The following is a 25351-nucleotide window of genomic DNA, read 5'->3' as shown; positions in this document are numbered from 1 at the left end:
CCCAGGTCCTTCCCCACAGGGCTGCTCTCAAGGACCGCTCCTTCCAGTCTGTACGGATGCCTGGGATTCCTCCAGCCCAAGTGCCAAACTCTGCACTTTGCTGTGTTGAACCTCATCGGGTTCATCCAGGCCCACCTTTCCAGCCTGCTGAGATCCCTCTGAATGGCATCCCTTCCTTCCACCATGCACTGCAGTAACATCCTGTTCAGATCACCTCGTAACAACCAGATGTACATGGGCAGATCCAGGAACAGACAACCTACAGCCATGAACAGGGAGGTACTGTGAAGCAGCATGATCTGGTCCTCAGCATTAAAAAAAAAAAAATCATGCCTGAATAGCTCAGGGCCTTGTATTCTTAACTGGGCATCTGCACAGATCAGAAGAGCGCCCCTGTGGTCTGCTGCCCTCTTTCAGGAATACTCTGTTTCAGACACTTTTAGAAAGATATAAGAGAAGTAGTAAGTAGTCACCAAAATGTCTTTCATAAGGCAAATTTCCTGCTTAGCCCCTTGAATCCTAATCAGCAGGACAATTAACCTGCCTGAGCATGTAGAGAGCTTCCACCAGACTGCTCATTTCAAACAAAAACCAATGGCAATAGAACTGGCTGGGCAATTAGTTTGGACTGGATCAGATAATGGCAAAATGTAAGTTGCAATAATGAACTTATTATATTTTACACAGCATTTGCATTTAAAATGCTTCAATGCTTAATCTAATGAAGATGATAATACTCTGTGTTTTATTCTAATTGTTCAGAGTAGAACTAGCTGAACTGTAAAGCAGTTTGATTGATCAGCCTGAAAAATTAGACTCAGAAGTCATAAGTACTCCCTTCAAGCAACAGCCAAGAGTTGTTGTTGTTTTGTTTTAAAAACAAAACACCAAGGATCACATTTTCTTAAATAATGGATGTCAGTCTAACCCTGCATGTGCAATTAGCCAGGTATTATTTTGTGGATCTGTGGATCTTTGCTCACATGCTATAATAATCAGTTCTATTCATGCTTGCACAACACTCACTATCAGGAATCTCAAAACATCTTGCAAACATTAATTAAGCCCCTGTTAGCCATTATGGTGGGTAGGAGTTCCATTTAGCAGAGGCATAGGGAGGTGAAGAAGGGAAACATAGTACAGGCAGGCTCAATTGGAAAGAGAATTTAGATCTATCTTGTTCTAGCTCACAGAAACCACTGGCTTCTACCAGCCTCAAGGCTGAGTTTAGAATAGGAAGATTTTTAACAGCTGCAGGGCTGCCAGTTACACTTGGTTATCCTCCTTATGTCATTTCTTTGCTCTGCCTCTGGCTTGTATTTGGAAGAAGTGTATATTTTATCTCTAAAAGTTGGGGAACCTGATGTCTGATTGAGGATCCCTGCAAGACATCATGCTATGGCAGTGCTATGGGGTCAGCAGAGATCCTGTAAGGGGCAAAGAAGGGTTGGTCCAGTCTCTCCTAGGGGTGGGCTCTTGGACTTCTCTCCCACCTCCACTGCTACCTCATTGTAACAGCTACTTGACAGCAGAAAGGAGGAACTGTGGATGTTAGGGCACTTCCTGAGCAATGGGAGACAAAAAGATACTTTTCCTGTGGCAGCTGAATCAGAACAAAGATCACATCTCCGAGTGCTCTTCTGGAATAGTCAACAGTGTGTAAAGTGCTAGCCAGCACTTTTTCTAAAATACAACCACCAGGAAAGTGACATGAAATGAGCTCTAAGATATATGATCCTCCTTTAAACCATGCATACAAAACACAGGCACTGGTGTGACGAGAATAATGGCTCCAGCCCTCTTTCATCACACAACTGCGAGCCTCAGGAGTCATCCTACTCAGGCCAGCAGACTTCAGAATTAAAAGACACCACTCTAAGGAGAGTGTACCTCAAGCAGGACAAAATCCTTATCAACCTTATCTTTGGTTTTGTTTTACACTGTTGTTTTGCTTGCCTCCTTCAGAAATGTGAGTTACTCTGCTGAGATAAGACTGCTCCTATGCTCAGCAGGGGAGTGTACTATACAGCCAAGCATATGTTAATTTGGATTTTTAATTTCCTTGCTTTGTGATATTGAAATGCTACTTTTACAACTCGGGAAATAATTCATTTTTAGTAAACTCTTAAATCACACCGCATTAAGAATTAAGAATAGAAAATGAGAGATCATTTAAAATGCACAAAGCACCGTTTAAAAATAAATACAGATTTGGTTAAAGAAAGTTAAGATGTGCTAGCAACAAAACTATTTCCTCTGTAGAACATGTTGTGCACCTAAAGTTATCTTCACTTCCAAAGAAAGCATTGGCTGCTATTAGTAAACTATTAGGAAAACTTTCAGATAACAGACACTCCCTAAATTCTGGAGGTAGAATTTTGAACACCTCAAGTCTCAATTTTGAGCATACTGGTTTTTTTTTATATAGATGGAGTAACAGGGCTTGAGTTTCCAATCTGTTTCTTCAATTTGTTTCTGAACTCTAGAACAGTGGAAAAAACCAAAGTCTTTTTGTTGTTCAAGTGTGAAAGAGGCTGCAACCTGGGAGGAAAGATGGCACTGCACTGTGCTTTGCTCCCAGTCACTTCCAACAGTTCACTGCCTACTTTCTTAGCCTTTTGGCAAACACGAGCACAAATATCATTTTAAATTAAAACCACTCCAACACTACATTAATAAGTTTAAACAGCTTGCTAATTTCATCAACTTCTTATGTTGCTAACACAAAAATCCTCCATTTTTATCTACCATTATACATGAAGGGAGATAGGGGAGGCATGTGCCTTACCAAGTCTTCTACCAAGAATCAAGCTTGTGGAGTTCCTGTACACCACCTAATTGCTCTTGCTGCTTAGTGGCATCAGCAAATCAAACCTCGAATGGTGGCAGCTGACCAATCTTTACACTTAATGCTAAAGTTTGGTTAGAGTTTTAGTGTTTTAGGACAATCACCCTTCCCAGATGGCTTGTTCCTTACCTCTGTACCTCCTTGTTCTTCCACATGGAGGCAGACTGAGCCTTTGGCACACGTTCAATGGAATTCACCAGTTCTTCCATGAGAAGTCTGAAAACGGTAACGAAGTTATTGGAACTGCAGCCTTTCAGGTAAGACATCACCTGATTTGTCCCAAATCGCTCCAAGATATCACATGAATTGTAACACCGTCAAACGGTTTTAAAGAAGGCTTCTTCCCCCAGAGGCATTGCAGCAATTATCAATGCTACACCTGTTTTGCTGCTGTGTACACCAAATTTCTGCTAGTCCAATTCTAGCTGACTGATTACAACAGTAAAAGGATCTGGCCTACTGGGTTAGGGGTTATTGGGAAGGGAGAAGGGCAAGAGGAACTCCCAAATCTCTTGCTATACAAGATGACTTCTACATTACTGCCTGCTTGCCACAGGGAATGAGACAAAATATATTAAGAAAACATATCAGCTGATATCTGTCTGTTCACCACTTTGAGAAGTCAAGCACATCATCAGAGGGAACCCTCCTCATCTACAAATGCACAGTTCAGTATTTGACACAGAAAAACATCAGTCATTACAAACTGTTAATACGGATTTCACTGCCCCAAACTAAGCAGCATTTCAGTTGTACGCACACTTTCCTTTGAAGGCAGGAAATGGCAGATTTAACTGCAGAACAGTATCCTGATTTACTTGGGATGGTGAGAACCATACCAGAGTCTACCCTCCAACAAGCCTATGCTTGTCATCTTCAGCTATGGGCCAGCAAGAGCCCAGAGATCTACTACTAGTTCATACTTACGCAATTCCTTTCTCAGTCAAGAGCCTTTAGCTTTTGTTTTTAAACAAAGGGAGAATTATTCTGGTGTGGAAAGTTTGTACTTTGGTGTGGAAAGTTAATAGACAAAGGTTCCTGCCCTGAAGTGCTTACAGCAGAAGCTCAGAAATCATGGTCTAATCTGATTTCTAACTATTGAACATGGCAGCTGCTCTGCATGAGAAATGCACACAGCACAACTGCAGTTATAACGTCCAGGAAGAAAGCTGCAGCCTTTACTTGCTGGGATTGACCTATTTGATCAACAAACTTTGGAAGAAAGTACTACCAAATCGGACAATCAAATGCTAACTTTTTGACAGCATGGGAACACCTTGAATTTTCTACTTGTCTCATAATTCTGCTGCTTTTCTCTCTGCTTCTCTTTAGAGTTAGGAGCTTATGAGAGAATCTCAACTGTCATTTGAAATGAAGCCTGCTTGAATTCCCTTCCACGGAGTAGAGACTGGTATGAATCTCAAATGCTGAAAAACTACAAGGCCGTAATCTTAATGGCATTTATTAAAACATTGGTGACTTCTCTTTTGTTTAAGGGGAGCAGAGAGGACAAGAAAGATCTTTGATGGTGGTTCTTGAAGGTTTGAAGCAGGCTATACGGTAACTGCTGCTCAAGGTATCTCTGTCCACCCAAGATCTGCTATTCTACATCTGCCTGGACTCAACACAAGACATCTGCTGTAAATGACAGGCAGTTCCAGAGTTTGGGAAACACTGAGTTAACACATTTTCAGCACTAAGGACTTGGCTGGTATTCAGCTACTGCCTAAGAGCCTCTTCAGAACTTTAGACACTGCTCCTTCACCCATATTATCCTTTACACCTTTCCCTTAGCAGTGATGAAAGAGGAGCAGAGGATATCAAGGGGCTTTTTACCTGCCAATTTGAACAGTGGGCTCAGTGGCATACACCGTTCCAGTGAATCCCGTGTACTCTGTGATATAGGGCAATGCCATCATGCAGTGATAGTTTGAGATCAAGATTACATCCACCGTGGAGAGGTCAAGCAGCTCAGTCTGAAAACAGAGGAAAGAGATAAGCGACACGTAACGCTTTCACACAGTTTAAGCAATGACAGGAAAACTTGGATTTATTAAAAGTCTCTCTATAATTACTCCCTTTTCTGATCTAAAAAGGAAAGCAGGTCCTGCGTTTGCCTTTCATGTAACAAAATGGCTGCTGCGAGGAGAAGCATGATTACACTTACCAAAGAACTGATGGCTGCACCTCCTTACTGAGGAATGATGGCTGTCCAACCACTGCCACTTCCTCACTAACAATTTATCAGTGGATCTCATATTTTCTATGCTGCATGTGGTACAGCAACCCAGGAGAGAGATGAATGTACAGTGTATTTATTCATATGCTTACAATAATTTATATATATTTTCCCAGACTAAATGCTTGACATCTTCATCATCCACATTTTCTACAGCTAGAGATCAAGCTCACTCAGATGATACTACAAAACAGATGGGTGGGTCTAATTTGTTTTGATGCGACAGTTAAGACAGCAGTTCAGAGAGTGAAAGGAGAAGATTTCACACATTGTTAAAGGAATTTTAATTAGAAATATTTACTGGTAATGCTATAACACAAATGGTGTCAAGCCAGAAATTTACAAGATATATGACCTCTAACTCAGTTATTATAGAGCAGCTAATGGAATTCAACACTCATCAAGCACATATTATCTGATCACAAGGCTTGGTCCAGCAATTTGAATAAAAATGGCAGGAAAGTAGGTCACTTGTCTTTTCAGGGGGCTGACATGGTGTTCTGGTGACAAGCTGCTTAACTCACAACTAAGCATTCAAGGTTTCAATCCATGATCACAGCTGATTTTAGAGCACAATCTCCAATCTAAGCACAGTAAGTGAACGCCGTCCTCCAATTCATGACAGGACACCTTTTATTTTACAGTGCTTGCCAGGCAAAAATACACTGCACGGTATCAAAGAGTCTGCTGATGCCTGCTCCTACCAAGCTGCTCCTTCATGGTTTGGTTTTCAGCTGTGTCTAGATTACAGAGAATCAAATGGGGAGTCACTCCAGGCCTGAGCTGAATCCCAGCCCAGCAAGCCATGGGGGGATAGAAGATACAGACTACCATTTTCCAAGCTTAAGTGTCCCATATTTCAGCATCCTAGAAGCATTTACTAATAGGATGCAAAGGGTGTCAAAACCAAAACAAAGTAGAATCTTCCCTGGGATTCACAGCAATCTCAGTAAAAGCACCTATGAGGAGAAGAGATTTAAAAATGTTTCTTGAATGTGAAGTGAGAGAGATCAGAAGGTTGCCAAGCAAAGAAAGGGCAGCACTCTGACATGTGGAAGCGCACTCTGCTGCTGAGACAGCCTCTTATCACCTTGTGGCTTCTGGACTACGTTCAAAATTCGGCTTTCTTTGGCAATGGTGTTCCTGGAAGTGATAGTGAGATTCTGAAACTAACTGCTTTTGCAGACAACTTCCTTCAAAAGTAGCGGTGTGGAACGAGAGGAGGACAAAGCCTTTTTCACACAAGCTCCTTCTTACCTTATGCTGCCAAGCACCAGCAACATTTCTACTTTATGATGTGCCTGCAGGCCATGCTCCTGCAGACAAGGCAGCACGTAAAGCTAGAGAAGAGTGCTGTGTGTCACTATCCTAGTTTTCCCTTCAAGCACTTGGCATCTGCTGGGAACCTGAGGAGCTGAAGCATTTGAAAGGATATTTGTACAGCCCCTAAAATGTTGACATGTGCAGCTGGTTGCCATCTTCTTGTTACACGGACTGCTGGAAAATGGTTACATGCAGTGATGGCACTGGCATAGTAGAGCTGCAGCTCCCCAACAGCCATTTTGGAGATGGGGGTATTTTCCAGCCCAATAAAGTAATCAGAAAGGTGAGCTGAAGCACTTTAAATCCCAGCAGGGAATCATTCCTATGTATGGCCTCAATTCCAAAGGGAATTCAAACTGCACTCTATCTTCCCAAAATCTGGAACATAATGGCACTTTCTGCCACATAGACGCTTTCTAGATCCCCGTTCTTCTCCAGGACCCTCCCCCTCCCCCCCATCTGTATCATTTTGGGTTGTTTTGGTGAGTGAACTATGTTTCTTCCTGTTGGGGAAAAACAGCAATTGCACAGAGATCTGCTGATACTGTTCCCCAAAACCAGCATCAGAGCTGCCACCTTACTTTCAAGAATCAAGATTACATGAGTCAGGAGCTCTGAGGTGGGTTTCATGGTGTCAACAGGCATAAACACCATTGCTAGTAACCTAGCAAGCTGACAGCAATCTTCTAAAACAGATTTGCAGTTCATCAACAAGACCAGGCAGAAAGGAGAAAAAAAAAAAAAAAATCCCTGCCCAAAAGCAATCCCAACATGAAATGAAAGAACTGATGCTATCACAGCCTGAACACAGCTGAGGAAAGAGGATACTGTTCTCAGACTATTCACAATCATTCATCCTCCCCACTCTCCGCTCCCCTTTTTCTTTTTTTCAGCTCTCCTACAGAGAGGTAAACCCAGTTAATTCAAACACTTTCAATAGCCTTGCTTTCCTTTCCTTTTTGTTTTGTTTTTGTAAAATGGCACATATTCTTGGCCAAACCAACTAAAGCAGCAGCAGCTTGCACAGCTATGTCTACGTGGACACGAAGGTACAGTTCTTTGCTCAAAGTGGCACTGATGAGTAGCACAAAATGCAGTGAAACTTTTGCTGAAGGAGAACAGCAGGACTGACTGCAGCCCAGCAGCTTCACGCAGCAGCTTAACCACAGGCTCCTCAGGGGAGCTCCAGAAGGCAGGCTGTGCCTCTCTGGTCAGAGACATTCCTCCTCTTCATCCCCTGCCCTTATCCAGACCAGCACATGTTTTCTGACATAATCAAGTCTGGCTCAGTTATACTGTCTTTAAAGGGCAAATGACGAAGGACAGTTAAGCCTTTCTTATTCTTTCGGGAGAAGTGGATCTGCTCAATATAGAGGTACCTTCACTTGACCACAGGGGTTTTAGTATTATCATTTGCAGAGTAACAACAAATTAGCAGGAATCTGCTAATAACAATAATTAAGCCAATTTCTCCCACACTGACTGATTTTTAAGTAAGGCTTTGAATTAACTCACCTCTGGCAAGCAGAACTCTGGCACAGAATCCACAAACACATGGCCAGAGCACTCCTTCAGCTCCTGGGAGAAAAGCACATCAACAGAAAAGACACAAAAATACAACACAGTGTTACTCTAGTACAGTGAATTTTGCACTTTCAAAACCTTTTCTTTATCATAGGCAATTTCCAACCCTTTCCTACACTGTATTTGTTCCCCTTCCAGACATCATCCTTTGTAAGCAAGTCTTCTTCAATTGGTTTTGTGGAAGATGAATCCCTATTTAGGGCACTTGATGAACCACCTACCAGGGATCCAGGTTTCACATGGCACTTCTGTTCTTTATCTCTATTGGATCTCTAGTCCTCTATTTTCTCTTTTTCCAGAGGTGACATGAGAAGCTTTTGTCAAATGAAAAGTGACATTCTTCAGCATTATACATGGAAAAGAGCAAACAGAAACATTCTCAACTCTAATCCCAGCCTCCCTCATGAGGTAGGCAACCTTCCTCTCTGTTCTTTGTCTCACTGATGCTTCTTCTGCTCGTCCCACTGCTAGTGGTCTAAGCCAGCTTCAGACTGAGAGAATTAAAAATTGAATCCAATTCTTAATAATTACAGTGCACCTGCCAACTAATAACGAATGAGCAATTACATCTAGTGGCAGAAGTCTCCTAACCTCATCTCAAGGGAGTTCAAAATGATTAAAACTAGATCGCAGCAAATTTCAATGCCTCTCCAGGACGTAAGTTTTATAACTGCCATCCGGAGAGTGCTATAACAGAACGTCCACCTGACATGATAAAACATCCTCCTTTGACTCCTTCCCTTGCCTTTTTCCAGCATGGGTCAGAGTATTTACCATTCCAAGCAGTTACGATGGTCAAGGTGAAGGTAAGAGATGCTGCCTTTGAATTTTTAAACACATGTTTTCCACTGACACTGTGCAAGTTTGATTCTCCAGAGCACACACTGCAGGAGCACCAAAGAAATGTAAATACCTCACTTACAAAATATACTGACAGCCTATTTGCTCTTCAGACAGAACAGAACCCAAAGGCTCTGAGACTAAAGATGAGTTCAGGAGAAGCAAATCTGAAGTGGGTAACTCCATTCCTGCCACAGAGCATCTATAACTGTGATTCTCAGTCAGCATATGCTCTGAAGAGAGCTAATACTGTTTCACTTACAGAAGCACTGCCTATATAGTTTCTTTTGTCTCCCATGAGAAGAAAACTCAGGTCTTAAATCTATGATCTTCAGCTTTCTCACCTGCAGGAATCAGATCAGCCCAGAAGTCCCCTACAAAAGGGGCTATTATTACCATTTTCCTTTAATGTTCATGCAGTTGGAGAACAATCTATTAAAACAGTATTTTCTCTACCAATATCTATTGCTGCACACATTTGAAAAGCGCCTGTCTATTTTACCAGCATCTGACATATTTTTGTGTTCATTGTTCCCCTATGGCAGATCCAGCTGGATGCAGCAGTGCCTAGTTTCGGTTGAAGCCCAGAAAAATTCTCATTATAAAACTACTGCCATGAAAAGAAGGGGGAAAAAAAAAAGGAAAAAACCATCTCTCATATTTGAGTCGATCCTGTGTCTTAGAATTAGGAGGCTGGAGATGAAATCCTCCCTTCTATGTCCAATGGCAGAACACAGGTGAAGCCAAAGCTCTTCCTCTGTGACCTCCCATGAGAGACCTCCCATGGCCAAACCATTCACCGGTAGTTTTCCTGTCTAAAAAAGGGGAATGATAACAACCTCATTTACAAGTTAGTTATGGAGCTTTACTGTCATAAAAGCGAGGCAGTTGACTAAGAGACACTCTACAAGTTAAAGTACTGTTATTTATGTAGCTCAGTGAAACAGAAAAACATGCAAACTGATGATTTCTGCATTTTAAAAGGGTACTTTAAAAAAGCAGGCTACTTCTGAAGACTGAAAGCCTCAGAGTTGCAGCTAACATTTTGTTTGAGAATGTTCTGCTCTACATCATGGCTGGTAACAGCACACACAGAAACCTTGGCGATGAGTCAGCACGATAATATTGCTCCTGTAGTGCAAGCCCCTGATCTGTCTGGTGGCTTTTTGCATGGCAAGAAAATTCTATCAGTACAGTACCTTGTCCAGAAACGTGCTTCCATCTTTCAAAACTAATCCAGGAAGTTTGGACAGCCTGGGGCTGCAGGAAAGAAAAAAATACATTGAAATATGAATACTTTCATTGTCACTCATTGAGCACAGATCTTCTGTTTGTTGTCAGACAGGAAAAGAACACCTTCTCAGTTTCAGGGAACTAACAATCTCAATAAAATGGACAGTTTCACAGTGTTTTAAGTGTTCACTGAAATGACTTTCACAAATCATCATTATGGCACTTACACATTAAAAAAATAAAGAGGACACTGAATCTGCTTCAGGGCAGAAGATGACAAATAGTCACCCTAGCAATGCAAGGCAAAGATGGACACTGAGGCCTCAGTCACTGATGGACACAGAGGGTGTGATTTTATAGCCCTGTAAACCATGTTTTCATGCCCTGAAGACCCACACCAACATCTGTACAGCATGCAGCTGTGTTGGAAGGAGAGGAGCAAGCAGACTTTGCTGTAACTGCACGCTTTACATTGGCAGGTCTGGAACCAGACAGCAACAGCAGTCCCTGCCCCCCACCTTTTTGTTTGTTTAATATTTTTTGTTTTAAATGCTAATAAGGTAATCTCAAGGATAAGTGTAATCCTGAGCTTACAGTCCAAATTGCCTCAGCATTTCATGCGCCCCTGCTTCACAGTTACACCTGATTTTTGTGTGAGCCTGTAACTTAGTTCTGAAACTACTGCCGACCCAGATTCAAGTACCTGCACAGAAATCCAGAAAAGCTGAGAGAATGAGATACTAAAATCTGCCTGGAACAAGGCCTGTAAAGACCTCAGATTCAGATACAGAACTTGACAACCTGGTTGCAGTGAAACATGTCAGTACTGAACTCTGAAGAGAAGAATGCTTAATGCACTATAAGGGCTTCTGAATTTAAGTTCTTGAAAATAGGAAGTGACTCAGTGGCTCAGAGGAATCTTGTGTTTAAGCTAGGATCAGTATAAAAGAACTGATCCTAACTGGTACTGCATGAAGGCACAAGAAAAAAGGGGAAATGAAGATTCAAGGAGTCAAGGCAGAAGGTGAGAGCAGAAGGGTGTCATAAAGAAGCAGCAGGAGAAACTAAACCAGAGAAGTGTGACCCTCTTCTGAGGATACAGAGCAATTCTGAAGAAGCCTAATGATACAAAAGAGGTGTCTCCTCTACTGGGAGGTGTACTCCCAATGGACGTGCTCAAAAAGCACAGATTGAGTACTGCATTTCAGAGATGGGTGGGGAAAACTGTAGGGAGAGCAGATGATGTAAAGGGAAAAGCTGGGAAAGAGCAACAACAAAGCACCCTGCTAAGCAGCAAATGTAGCAGGTAAAGGAAGGGAGGAGGAAAGGACCAAAATGTTGGTTGGAAGGGCAGGTCTGTAGTACACCCTCAGAGCCAACCCGAGTCAGTCACAGCTTTCTTTTACTGCAACTTGCAAATGCCTGAAGGATGAGATTCCAGAGAGTCTGGGAATGGTTAGAAGTGTGAAATAAGAGAAACTTCATCATTGAGATGCTAGTGTCCAATCTGAGGCTCTCAAGTAGCAATCCAGGACTACTTGCCCCCCCAGCACTGTCACCTGAGAAGAGTTTAACCATTCTTCCTATGGTTCTTCCAGGTAGATGCAGAGTGCTATTAGCTCCTCCTTCAGCCTCCCACCTGCTGAATCAAATAAGATCAATTCTTCAACCTCTCAGTATAGTCATGGGCTCTGAACCCCATCTCAGACCCCTTGGAAGACCCTCTCAAGTCTCTCAGCACCCTCCTTCAGCTGGGAGTCTAAACTGGGATCAATCTGTGCTTTCTCCAGCATGAAGCCAAGAGGAATAAACTATGCCTCTCCTAAGTTAGCCTTGTACGTGGCTTTGCCTTATTAATGAGTACTAAACCTGGCATCCACTGAAGAGAATACAATGTTGTTAAGAGAGGCAAAATAAGTAGATGGCTCCTGAGGGGGGAGGAAAAGTGGAATATGCAACACAGGACAGAAAGGACTTTTACCTTGAAGCCAAGAAGAAACACAGTTCCTGCCGACATAGTTCTGACATTGTAATAGAGTGATTGATTAATCCAAAATAGCTAGAACTGTCACATAAATAACATGAGCAAGTGTGTCATGGCTAGACAGGAAAGGTTAAGAGCTTCCCACATGTTCACCTTGCAGTTTTGCATTTGACTTTGGTACAGGGGAGAAAATTCCAGTTGACAAACTTCCTTTAAAGTACAGGAACTGGCTTGGAGTGTTTGGCAACCGCTGCACTTTGTGCACGCTCCATGTGCTGATGGGAACAAGGACTGCCATTTCCAGGGTGCAATTACATATCTTTTGATGGGCTGAAGACCAAAGAATTCTAAAAAGTGTCCAGTTCTTTTAAAGAGACAAACACTACAGCACTTTCCTTTCTCACAGATGAAAGGACAGGCTCTCAAAATGTTTGCTCAAGGAGGGCCCTGTGTGAGGCAGGACACCGGCTCTAGCTGCATAGCAAAGACCTGCTGTAATACCAGAGGTAACTATTAGGGCACTGTTGCAGATTGCATACAAGCACTTGCAGGGCCCAAGTGGTTCATGGATCCTACTTCCACAGATGCACAGATCCTACTCTGGCTTAAAGACAGCAGAGAGAGGCGTAGCTCCCCTCTGGTCATGGTTTTGTGTGGGTCTGTCTCAGCCTAGTTGCAAGAAGCATTCCTAATTATGAGAGGAAATACAGCTGGTAATAACCTGAGGTCTGAGACATAGTTCAAATTCTTGCTCTGCTACATGCATCATGAAAGGCCTCAGTCAGGCCTTCTTTTATTCTGTCACCTGGAAAATGATGGCAATGTCAGCTTCTATCACCTACCCACACTATGTTGGTAATACACATTTCAGTTGCAGAGGTATTTAGACATCCTGGTAACGGAGACCAGATATATGATGTTTCCAGCTCGTTTCCACAGCTCCCAGCAGGACACCTGCTTTGTAGAATACTGAAGAGATCAATTACTTGCCCAAGTCCATGTACTTAGGACAATCCTTGCTGTAGGGGGTGTTCAATCACCTTAAGGACATGATTGATTGGATTTAAATTCAACTGTTTGCTCAGATTCCTCTGGGCCATCAGGGGTCAAATCTGACATCCTTTCTTATTGAGTTAGAGTCATTTTAGTGCAGACATTCTGGAGGTACTTGGGGAATTCCAGGTTGTGACCTGCAATTTGGCTGTTCATTCCCAGGGTCTGCTATCAGGAGACAAAGCTGGCATATCCCAGGGGAGCACTGATGCCTCAAGTTCTAAGAACCTCCTAAGCCTTTGTCCAATCACCTAATTTTGCTACTTGCTCCCCTTTCAATTTCTCTTTTCTTTCAGGAGTGGAGAGAAGCTAATGCAAGGCAATTGCATTGAACTGAATAGTCTGCAGCTGGATTCACCCTTTCTTTTTCTTAATATTCCTAAATCTACTACTGCTCCTGAATATTAAAGTTAGCAAAAATAAACTATCACACAGATCTGCCTTTAGGCATCTGCTGCTTACTGTACAGAGCCTGGAACTCCATGTCCTTCCAGAATAATGCCTGTGTTGTCTATGCTTCCCTTCTCCAAGAAACAGCAAATTGTACAAAGTGCTGATCATCTGCTTTAACCTCATTAGATCACTTACAAAACTCCCTTCCCTGTCACAATCTGGCCCTTTCAACCCAGCCTCCCCTGAACCCAAACACATCTCACTTCTTTCCCTATGGATCAAAGTCACTAAGAGCCTTTTGTGAAAACTCCTGCTAGCTTCACACCACCAGGATCTACTCATTCCCACCTTCCCAAACAGTGGGACAGTAATCTGTTCCACTTAATGCAAGACATGCATCACTCTGAACATCCAAATCCATTCACAAATCCAGGAAAAGGCTACCTGTGAGCCAGAGCATGGAAGGAGGAGTTTTGATCTCAGGATTCTCTTCCTGAACTACTTTTGCTTCACTGCTGCTTCATTCCAGTGTGCACTGCACTTTTATTTATTTAAATTTTAAAAGGGAACAATTATGCCATGAAGTCAACTAAGGAGGATGGTTAAGTGCTATTTTTCTTTGCATTAGCCCACGCTCTGACAAAAAGCCTGAGAAGATGGTGGTTAAACAGTACTTGCTGGGCTCCCTGCACTCCATCTCAGTTACCCATTTATCTCATCTTGCATGAAGAAGCCAGAAAGATGACAGATATGTGACCTCACTTGTGCTGAGCAGTTGCAGCAATACCTTACTGAAGCTTAGAATAAATTATCTAGAAAAACCAATCAATAAATCCATAAAATGTCTTCCGTCTACTGAGCCAAAGGACGTTATTTTGATAAAGAGAATTTTTAAGTGAACAAAGTCTATTTATGATATCAGATGATGCAGTTCATTTGTACTCATCCCCTCTCTCCTTCCAATATACCATTTCATGCAGAGCACTCAAACTGCAACCCAAGAAGACACAAACTAAGTGCTCACAGGCTGCAGAACATACCTCTGAACCAGCGGCAACGGCAGGAAATTGAGGGTGGATGTCATATCCAGTCCACAGTCCAGCATGATGGTGGTGGACTTGAACTTGAGCACGTTGCATGGTAAGGTGGGATGTCCCGACAGGCAGTACTGAAAGTAGAATAGGAAATGAGTTCCTCAAGGCCTTTACCAACAGACCGAATCCCCTGGAAATGGACTTTTCCTCCCTCATTTTTAAGCGCAGTTTCATGCATGCCAGAATGAAACTCTTGGTTTCACGTGAATTATTGTCTCAAAACTAGACATTCATTGGGATTTCCCCACGCCAGGGTATTAAGATGCAGATTTTCTTCTGACAAGGTTTTCTGCTCACAAAGGACAAACGGATAGAGTAGCAGCTCTCTCTGATTTATGGCACATACAGAACCTTTCTTCCGCAAGCACCCATTTTCACAAAGATCCTGGACAATCTTTACAGCTTGGTCCTACTGGCAAAATTCGGCTGAAATCGGTGTGCAAATTCAAGAATTACTTGGCATGGAAACAGGGAATTGCTGTAGGAGCACAAGTCATATTTCCTTAAGGAATTAACCTCAACCAAGAAGCAAGGTGCAGAGCATGCCGAGGAAGCTGTAGTGTGCAGTGCAGCAGCTCCAGGGCATGCTCTCACCTGCTTTTTGTCTTGCTAAACTCAAGCAGGAAACACTAGGGAATGGACCACCATACCTGAATGGAACAGTTTGTGTACTGAGAAATCCCCAGCGTTTTGCAGGGTTAATGAGCCAGTAAGCAGGTTATGTGCTGGGCACTTCAGCATCATTGAGATGCAGCCATCTCCAGTACCCAGAGTAGCAAGCATTTAACAAGGCACAGGAGCAGCTGAAGCTTTGAATAAGAAGAGAGATGAATAAAAATGCTACCTTTAAAACGTGAGATTAGAAACAGATGTCTGAGTACAGGACAGCAACCACTAGGTACTCAATGGTTCTTCAAAGACCACAGGAATAAGAGATGTTGCATCTCAAAGTCCGGGCATCCCCTAGCACAACTACTCTCAGCTGGTCAAACAGCTTTCAAACTCGAGGTTTGGTCAATTAACATGACAAGTATCAACTTGTTGTTCATGCACTGCACTAAACACTGTCATTTTTCTAAGGCATTTATTCCTTATGCTTGCTTTCCACAAGTGAAAAGAAGGTAGATTAATCATTTCCTTCTCTGCCTCCGTTCACAATATGTTAACACAGGACTGCAACTGTTTGAATTAACGACTCCCAAGGAGACTGTTTACATACATTCATCAGAAAGCTGTTTTAAATTATATTTAAATATTAAAGCCCACTAACGTTCAAATATTAAATTAACTGCATCACAGTCCTCTGTTTTAAGTTCATGAAGCCTTAATTATTAAGGAGCAACATTACATTTTGTCTGCTGTTACCAAAGTTTAAGAAAGCTTGATAAACCAAGCTGGCGAAAAAGTGAATGTACAAACAAGGAATTTGGTTGGCTGTCACTCTGTGAGTGACACAAAACATAAAGGACCACGAGTGTGCCCATCTCAGTGCACAGCTCCCTTGACTTGCTCTCTAAACTGGATGGCAGTTTGGCAGAGCAGGGCACAGAGATGAAGGCGGGGGGCTGAAGCCCTCACACAGCCTGGCTCTCAGCAGACATCTGGCTCAGGCTGAGGGCTCGCCAGCTTGGAACGTCGCTGGTGAGCTCATATATGGCAAAGTGACAGAGAAAAAGAAGAGATGACATCTCAAGCTAGCAGCTCCAAAACATTCCAAGTTTTGTAAGTTGAACTGAAGCCAACAAATACTGCAGCGCTTTGTTCCGGTGTTACCCATGGAACCAGTTCTCTCAACTGGATTTGCTCAGACCCAAGCACACTGAATTTGTTGAAGTTTGAGTTTTCCACTGGATTCTGAGTCAGGCTTGCAGGCTGTTACCTCTGCCTTGTTCTTCCAAATTCAAAGCAAATGTACATGAATGGAGGATGAAAGCATTCAATTCCCTGTCTCTGCAATCCCCTGATTCAGTCCTATCTCCAGACCAAATACAAAGTGAAGAATCTGCTCTTACAATCACCAGTCCCCAAACGTGGGACACAGGCCTAAAAACACTGAAATGATGGCAGACAGCCTGTAATCCCCTACCAAACCTTCCCCTCAATCTACCCTTGTACAAGGCTCTACAAACAACAAGGAATCCCACATTCCCACTGGTCTTCATTTAAAGATTTCTCAGTTGGCTTTTCCCCCTACACTACAACATCAGCTTCCACAGCCATGCCCAGAAACGCTTTCCCAGTTTCTCCAACCACAAGCATTCATTAAATCATTACGGTTGGATAAGACCTCTGAGGTCTCCAAGTCCAACCCACCCCACCATGCCCACTGCGTCCCTCAGTGCCACATCCCCACGGTTCTGGAACACCTCCATGGACAGTGACCACAACACCTCCCCAGGTGGGTCACTCTTTCTGAGGAAACGTTCCCTAATACCCAACCTGAACCTCTCCTGGCACAACTTGAGGCCAACATCTCTTATCGCTGTGAGCTGGAACAGAGGCTGGCCCCCAGCTCACCACAACCTCCTCTCAGGGTGCAGCACAGAGCCATGATGTCTCTCTCCCCTGAGCCTCCCCTGCCCCAGGCTGACCCATCAGCTTTTTGCTCTTCTCTGGACACGCTCCAGGACCTTCATCCACACACACAGACTTCCATCTCCCACATCACGTGGGATCAAGCTTTTCCACCACCTGCTGAACTAATTTTACAATTAAACCACAAACGCGATGAACTTTAAGTCTCAAAACAAGCCCAGAAACCAAGTTCACTTCCATAAAGCTTCCTTAGCCTCAAACCCACAACGTTACGTTTGACATCAGGTTAAACGCATCGGACGTTTGATGTCACAGCAAACGCTGCTCGTCTCCTCAGCTATCCCGTTCACAGGAAAGCAGCACAACTTCCGTAGCGACGTGGCTCTGGGGCAGCCCCACAGAAGCCCCACGCGCGCAGGACGGCGTACCGCTGTAGAAACACCTCCAGGTGCCAACCCCCCCGCCTGCCCCTCACCCAAACCCAGGAGGGGCGGGAGGACGGTTTCTGATCGGTTCAACCGCCCTCCCCAGCGCGCCGCTAACTCGGCGGGAAGCGCCCTCACCCCACGGGTACCGCAGCCCGAGGGCGAACCCAGCGCAGAGATCAGCGCCCAGCTCACCGCTCAGCAGCCCCCACCACTCACCAGCTTCATGCTTCACCCGGCTCTGTTTACGGGGACAACCCTGCCCCCGCCTTCCTGCCTGCCCGTTCCCCCTTCCCGCCCCGGAGCATCACGGGATTTGTAGTCCCCCAGCCCGCGATGACGTCATGGTCTGGCCCGCCCTCCCTCCGTTTCACCTTGCTCCTCCCGAGGCATGATGGGAGCCGTAGTCCTCGCCCCGCTTCTCCCCGCTCTCCCGTGGCGTGCCGCGCCGCCGGGCATGCTGGGAGTTGAAGTCCACGATCGGCGGCGCTCCCCGTCACCCTGGGGAGGGGGGAACTACAAGTCCCAGGGTCTCACAGCTGCAGCAGGTGGGAGCTCGGATGTTGATATCAACATGGCGCTTGTCAGACAGACAAAGACAGTCAGGCTGGTGTGAGCGAGCCAAAAAAAAAAAACCAACAAAAAAAACCCAACAACACCCAACAGAGAGGAAGGGAAAGCGAGACGGGGAGGGGGGTTCCCGTCCTCGGGGGGGGCTCCGGCAGCCGAGAGCTTTCCGCCCCACTATTGTTCTCCTCCCGCTGCGCCCCCATTAATCTCCCCTCACGCCGGGGGGGCTCCCCGCCGGGGGCGGCCGTTCAATGGTGAAGCGGAGGAGCCGCCGGCACCCGGAGGTGAGTGTGGGTGCGGGGGGGAAAAGGGGGGGGGCGGCTGAGCGAGGGGAGAGGGCGGGCGGGTGGGTGGGCTGCGAGGAGGGAGGGTGGGAGGGGGAAGGGCCCCCCCCGTTCTCTTCTCCTCCTCCTCCTCCTCCTCCTCCTCACCCTCCGCCTGAGAGATTCGCGGCGTGAGGAGAGCCGAGGGTGCGTGAGGAGGGGGACGCGGGCCGGGGGTGGGCGCAGCCCCCTGGGCGCTCCGAGTTGCAGCCGCGCGGCTCCGCCGCTCCTGACGGCGCGGGGTGGGCAGGAAGGTGCCCCCGGCTTTCCGGGATCTCGCTGCTGCTGCTTCGTCTTTTTATTCTGTTTTGTTTCACCCCCCCCTACACCCCCCACATCCCCAACCCCCCCCCCCCATCTCCGCTGCCGGGCGTGGGGAGGACGAACTCGCGGCGGCGGACTCCCCTCAGGCTGGGTGGGTGCTGGCTCCTTCATTTATTTCTTTATTCTTGGGGTTTTTTTTTTTTTTCGGCTTGTTTTGGTGTTGTTGGCTGCCGACTTCGGGCTGGGGCCGCCTGAGGGGCTGCGAACCCCGAGCGGGGCTGGGGGGCCCTCTCCTTCATCTCTCTTTTCTCTCTCTCAGCCCTTTTTCCCCTCTTTTCTTTTCGGGATCCGACCCCCGACGGACCCATCACCCATTCTGGGTGAATCCCGCTGCTTTCCTACTGATATATGGGGGGGTGGGGGGTGGAAAGGGCACGCCGCTGCCGGGGCTTTGCGGGAGGGCTTCGGGAAGGGCGAAGGCGTCGACCCGAATGGATTCGTTTGTGCGGGATGGGGAGAAGGAGCCGGCGAGAAATCGTTCTTAAAAACGCGTGCGGAGGGTTTGGGCGGGGTGTCAGCCGCTTGTTTATTCCTTACTTCTCGGGGAGAGCAGCTGCGGTGCTGCGTTGTGGGTGCCCGGCTTCGTTCGGGGCTGAGCAGAGCTCTGAGCCCAGCGTGGCCGGGGAAAGGACAGGGGATGCTGCCCACCCAACCTGCCCCGCTTCCGGGCGCAGCCAACCCGACTTCTGTACTGTTCTGCTTGTGTTTTTTCGGCTCAAATCGCAAATTCGAGGCGGGTTGGGCTGAGTTCTTCCACCTCTGGTGGGTTTTTCGGTTGTTTTGCAGAGTACTTCTTTGGAATGGTTATTTATTTATTCCCCTTTCTTTTCAGTGGGTCTGGAAAAAGCTGTGGATGCATGGTGTTGTTCCCTCCTTGTGCAGGGGACAAAATGTTTTTTTGGGGATGGGGAGGGAAGAAGGAAGAGGAAAATAAAGGCTGTAAGCACGCCGGCTGCAGAGCCGGCTGTATCTTAATTTCTTCTTGTGCTCATTGGGACTACAGATAAGTGGCTTTAAGTACAGAACGCACGTGAGCTGAAGCTGGGAAGGTTTAAACTTTGTAGGGAGGAAAGTGTTAACCTGATGGCCAGGGCTTGGCAACGTGGGAGCCGATCTGATGGACCCCGGCAGCGTGCACCCCCCCCCTCTGATCCAACTGTATAGGGGTGGAGGGGAAGGAAACTGGGGGAAAAACTACAATCTGCTTGTAAGACAGCATGTAAAAGACATTGTATTGGAGAAGGGAAAACTGGTGGAGAAAGGCTCGGTGCTGTGCAGACGGTCTGTGGGCTCCCAGAGCCCTGAAGTACCTGCTTGCATCCCGTGCAGCTCGTTGCTGCAGGGCTCATCAGGTACACTGCTTTCTTCCTGGGATGGTGCGGCTGGTATTTGATTTCCTCCATGGATGGGAGAGGAGGAGTCCTGTGCAGTTCTTTTCCCCGAGATGATTGCATTTGCTTTGGCCTTGCTGTACCCTACCTCATTAGTAGGAGCTGCATCTATATTTATTTACCATTACATCGGGTCCCTCGGGATGTCGGGTGTAGTTTGGAGTAGGTATATATGGATTTATCACTCAACATTTTTTTTCCTCTTGTCATGGTACGGCCAAATCGTTCAGCAGCGGGGAAGAAACTTAATTTATTTCTGTGTTTTGCATCTTCCTTTTTGCCATTTCTCTTGCAAATTGCTAAGAAAACATTTCTGAGGCACAGGTGGGGGAGGGAAGTAAGAAAGAAGTGAGAAATGGATGGGATACAGCAGTGTAGGGATGTGTTTGTTAGCTGTATATTTTGAGACGTCTGTGAAAGAGCAGTGCTTGATGCTGTATCAGCTACCAGGGCTTTGGGAATGCTTTTTTCCCTTCTGTGAAGATTATTCTTTAGCCCCATGACAGCCACAACTTTTCTGTATGGTTGACGGGATTGTCTGACGAGCCTGGGCGTGAGATGAGGAACAAGGAACTTGTGTCTCGTTCAGCTCTGCCTCTTCTTCCTCCTATCGTTCCTTCAGCACAGCGCAGGCACCCGAACAGGCATCAGCATTTTTACTCCTGTGTCATCCAACTCTGTTCAGAGCAGGTCTAGACGACATTGTGGTATGCAGACTGCCAGCTGTGTTACAGGAATGCTACCAGAGGTGAAATTGCAGGGTATTTAAAGAATGGTAAGGAAATCTTCAAGGAAATACTGTGTGAATGAGGCCTGTTTCTCTCTACAACTACTTCATTAAGCGGTCTTGAGCAATTCTTTTATGTTTTGTTGACCTTTCTAGAAAATATGCATCCCTTCAGTACTGCGATACGGTAATTCCACAGAACTAGGAGCCAGTGTCTGCTGCAGAAAGCTCACTGCTACTTCTAAGGCAGTTTCTGTGTGAGCTTTATGGGTCTCTTTCAAGGCTATATTAGAAGTTCACAGCTGTCCAGTGTTTGGAAATTGAATTTATTATGAAGCGTTTACTTTACAGTGATGATCCGTGGTTCATGGAAGTGTTTGATGTGTTTTCCTCGGTGTCTGGAGCTGGGAAAATGGGGGCTTCTGACATTGGTTTTGAACATGGTTTTTATTTTTAATAAAACTAATTTCCATTGAGCATAAATTTCCGGATGTTTTCTGTCATTAACGTTTGGGACTGCGCTTTGTTGAACATCAGTGAGGCAGAGATGGGATTTGGGCGTTTAGGATACGGTGTTTGGGAGAGGAGTTGGAAGAATGAATGAAACAGAAGCACGAGCAATAAAAAAACCCAGCCTCGTCCACTTCATAAAGGCACCTCTGAAGATGTTTGGTGATATGCAGTAGGACATGAACAGATTTCCATCAAACGAACTGCACAATTGAATCTGAAAAAAGCAACTCGTGTTTTACTGTGATTTCTGTGCTGAGCTTTTAAGGGCTCTACAGAAACACACGTTCCAGCACTGGGATCTGTGGCGAGGAGTTCTCATCTCATGCAAAGTTTAGGGTTTGAAATGGAGCTCTTGAAGGGGTGCTGCCAACTTGAGACTCCTGCTGCAGAGGAGCGTGTCGTCCTTTCTCCCCTTCCTTTCTGCAGCTTTGACACTTCTCAAGTCGCTGAAGTCGATTTCACTTGATGCTGATTTTAATGGAGCAGGCGTTGGATCTGTGTGTGAGCCCTCGTGGGATTGCCCCTTTAATTATACCTATGCTGATAATGTTATCTTGTGTATTATCAATGGAGTGAGACCAATGGCATGATTTTAGTGGGATTTTAGGAGGTAATAGGAGAAATGGAATTTTTTTGGTCAACTCCCATCCTGAGAGCTCTTTTCATAAATTAGATTATTAATAAATTGTATTTTAGCATTCTAGTGTTCCTCTGTTGACTAGAACTCCTTTCTGACATGTACAGAGATGAGGGCAGCTGGGCAGCCAAGTATACTAAGAGTTCACGTTTGAGCACTCAGTCATGCAGACTGATTGTATGTTAGCTGTGAATGCCGTTTCCAGTGTTCATGCTAAAGATGAATGTTTGGACAAGTGCTTATAAATTGGGGAACAGAGCAAGCAGGAATAACAAGGTATGAAAAGAAAGTGTTATTTTTGGTTTCGCAGGTGACAAACCAGGGTGTAGAGGGATTAAGATGCTCAGGGTCCTGCATGGAGTCTGTGGCAGCAATCAGTCCTTGATCTCCAGTTTGTCAAGGTTTTAATTGCAGTGTTTCTTCCTCCCCTTGTTAATTGGCTTACTTCCACGTTTTAAAAATAACGTCTAGAGATTACTTTCCTTTCTTCAAACAGTTTCAAACAGTATAGCCTGAAGTTTTTTTTCTTTTTCAGTTGAGCCTTGCAAGGAAAGGGTTGGAAAGCTTCGTCTAAACAGCACCTCCCTGACATCTGATACTATCTCGGAGCAGCCTCTGACAAGTGAACCCTCTCATTGAAATCATGTGAGGAATTTTGTTACTCAACACTGAAGATCTTCTGGGGGAAAGGAGGTTGCAAACTATTAACTATGTGGTCTTCTTTGCAAGCTGGCACAAAAAATGTTCTTATGCATTGAGGCGGTCATGTGGTCCGCAGAGAAGAGCAGGGAATGGGCTCTGCAGTTGCCGGCCAAGTGAAAATTTCATCTTGCCACTGTGAGAAATGCGTTTATTTCTGTGCTGTGCCTGCTGCAGAGAGATAGAAATGCTTGAATTCTGGTCTTTCTTAAGAATTGCATTGTTTGATTTCCTTCCCCCCTCTCCTCCCACTCGACTGGGTTAGCCTGCAGCCGTGAAAGCAAACGGAGGAGTTTTTATGGTAGAGAACCTTAAAAATCATATATTGTGTTTGGGATGCTTCTGTTCTGTGCTGGTGCAGTCAGGTTGACCAAAGAGGTCGTTGTTCATGCGGGCTTCCTGCATAATGTGCTGCTGAGCAAAGTGCTCGTTTCACAGTTATGAAACTGCTGCTATCACAATTACTGCGTCGTAAAGCCTAACCTAATCAGAAGTGATCGATTTATGGCCACCACTTGTGTGGTGCACTGCTGGAGCAGGACTCTGATGGTTCAGATTTGATTCATTAGGGCTGAGCCACTGTCCTCCTTTACTGCTCCCTGATAAAGGAATACTTTGTACCTTAGCCTGCGAATCTTTACGTACTTCATGAAGCTCTCGGTATTTTAAAGGTAGAGAAACTGAGGCTGAGTGACTCAGAGCCACACGTTGAGTCCGTGACAGTTGTACACAGCTGCCTCAGTTCCCCAGCTGCCGCACGTTTACACCTGTGATACACTAATATGCTGTCAATACATGGCATGTCTTGGCTAATCTTGTAATGCACTCAGCACAAATGTCCGAGTCAATGAGGTTTATTTATTTATTTTACAGCAATGGGAGAATTTCCCGTCTTCCATTGACTTCTGTGGTTTGACACTTGTCTTCCTCATTTATTCTCTTAATTTTATTGCTTTTAAAGCTGTTAGGTATTTTTTTTTCCCTTTCTGTCAGACCAAAAGAAGCACTGGGATAAGTCTTCTTATAAGACCATATGGGATGCACCTTTTTCTTGCGTTGCTTTTCTTTTCTTATTTGCTTAATAGGAATTTTTCAGTGGTGGACTTGAGATCTTTAAGAATGTGCATGCATGATTATTACAGTTTTGATTCAGCGCCGTGTTAACCTGGACACCAAAATATTGAGCAGTTGCTGGTTTGATGGGCTTCTTTATGTACTAAATAGTGTAGGACTGGTTACTCTTCTCGTCTGTGTGCAGATTTCATTTTCCCAGTTTTTAATCAAAGCTGCTTGCAGAGTTTGAAGTTAAAAACTGCTCTTAAAACTGGGAACTGCTGTAGTGGAGTGCTTGTGACAGAGTGAATTCTGCTTCGTCTTTCCATGCAGCCCCAGTGTATGAAAGGTCAGTTAACTCTTTCTCCTACAGAATTTCCATAGGAACGTTTATTTCGTTTCATGGTGGTTTTAGTGCAGTTACTGTCCTGAAACGTATCAGCAGGTGTAGCTAATCAGGTTTTATATACATATATATACCAAAAGGACTTCTGTGGTCTGGCTGGACAGGGACCTGGCTTTGTGTGTGTGTCTGCAGCATGTTGGCAGTGCTTTCTTCCAGCTGCTATTTGCCTTGTGAGTTGGGTGTTACTTTCAGACCTGTGGAAGAGTTTTTTGCAGCCGGAGGAAAACAGATTTTATTATGTGCTCCATAGATGGAGGGGCCTTCTTTTGTTCTCCGTACGTGTAAGGAATCTATGGAGGTTAGATTAAATTTATAGAAATCCCATTCACTGCTGTGGTTGTAGATGAGGTATTAATATTGGAGTAAGGAAGTAATTTGCGAGCCAGGCATGCAAAATATATTAATTATGTTTGGTTCTGAATACCCCCATCTCAATCTCTCTTGCCTTGAATTCCTGGCTTTGGTTTCCTCTCCCCTTTTTAAATTAGTAGTTCAGAAACCTTCTTTCCTTTTCACTTTCTGAAGTTTGTCAATAAAACAACTCCCACTGAAACAATACTGTGGGCTGTGCTTTCAGTGAGCATTGTGAGCAGCTGGTTTTATTCTTCTGATAAGCTATGTCGTATCAATTAGGAAGTGTAGCATATAGTCATTTCCTGCGTTTAGAACTGCCCCTTTCTTATGCGCTCTGAAGCAAGCCCTGAATCTGCTTTTTGTTCTTCTAGCAGTACTGCAATACTGATGGAAGCAGAAAGCATTTCGTTAGTTCATAAAATACAAGCGCTGTTTCTACTTGGGTATTTATTCTGACCTTTATTTTGGACACTTTCTCTGCCATGATCAGATTCTCTGGTTACAATGTCAGCTTTCACTAGAAGTCCCTTTGTGATTTCACTGGCGGGGCTTTGGAGTTGGAGCTGGGTGTGCGCAGCTCTGACATGTAGTAGCACTCAAAGGTTGAAAAGGAAAGTTCTTCTGGCAGGGAGAAGTCAGCAGGCTCCCTCGTTTCTAGGCTCTGCCATTAAGTCTTGCTTTATGACCCAGGGCAAACTTCTTGACTCGCCTGTGTACCGGCATGTAGTATGAATACAATCCTTTCAGGGCTGTTGAGATGTTTGCATGTTCCTAAAGCATTTGAGGATTCTTGGCTGGGTGGT

General features: G+C 45.0%; 2 protein-coding genes across 20 annotated transcripts in view; one reads left to right on the top strand and one right to left on the bottom strand.

Moving 5' to 3' along the window:
- The window catches only part of INTS9 (integrator complex subunit 9), a 68972-nt gene extending 51101 nt beyond the window's left edge, over nt 1-17871 (bottom strand). Inside the window, exons 1-6 of one of the 2 annotated variants that reach the window (XM_052692153.1) lie at nt 17771-17871; nt 14538-14665; nt 10034-10094; nt 7926-7988; nt 4685-4824; nt 2978-3064 (exon numbers count right to left, since the gene is read on the bottom strand). In XM_052692153.1, coding sequence (XP_052548113.1) covers nt 2978-3064; nt 4685-4824; nt 7926-7988; nt 10034-10094; nt 14538-14665; nt 17771-17779 — 488 coding nt within the window. In that variant the 5' untranslated portion in view covers nt 17780-17871. Of the gene's footprint in view, nt 1-2977; nt 3065-4684; nt 4825-7925; nt 7989-10033; nt 10095-14537; nt 14666-17689; nt 17711-17770 lie in introns of those variants that run through there. The other variant, XM_052692164.1, reaches the window with a different exon arrangement.
- A 195-nt stretch (nt 17872-18066) lies between these two features.
- Nucleotides 18067-25351, top strand: part of HMBOX1 (homeobox containing 1) — a 130668-nt gene continuing 123383 nt past the window's right edge. For 6 of the 18 annotated variants that reach the window (XM_052692867.1, XM_052692760.1, XM_052692857.1 and 3 more), the window contains exon 1: nt 18068-18405. The gene's annotated coding sequence lies outside the window, so the exon portion shown is untranslated. Of the gene's footprint in view, nt 18406-18569; nt 18592-18793; nt 18860-22571; nt 22682-25351 lie in introns of those variants that run through there. The other 12 variants (XM_052692754.1, XM_052692848.1, XM_052692809.1 and 9 more) reach the window with 6 other exon arrangements.

Source organism: Tympanuchus pallidicinctus, unplaced genomic scaffold (assembly GCF_026119805.1).
Source record: "Tympanuchus pallidicinctus isolate F22 unplaced genomic scaffold, pur_lepc_1.0 scaffold1, whole genome shotgun sequence".
Lineage (NCBI taxonomy): Eukaryota > Metazoa > Chordata > Aves > Galliformes > Phasianidae > Tympanuchus > Tympanuchus pallidicinctus.
The sequence above is the reverse complement of the archived record's forward strand: the minus strand, read 5'-3'. Positions and strand labels throughout refer to the sequence as shown.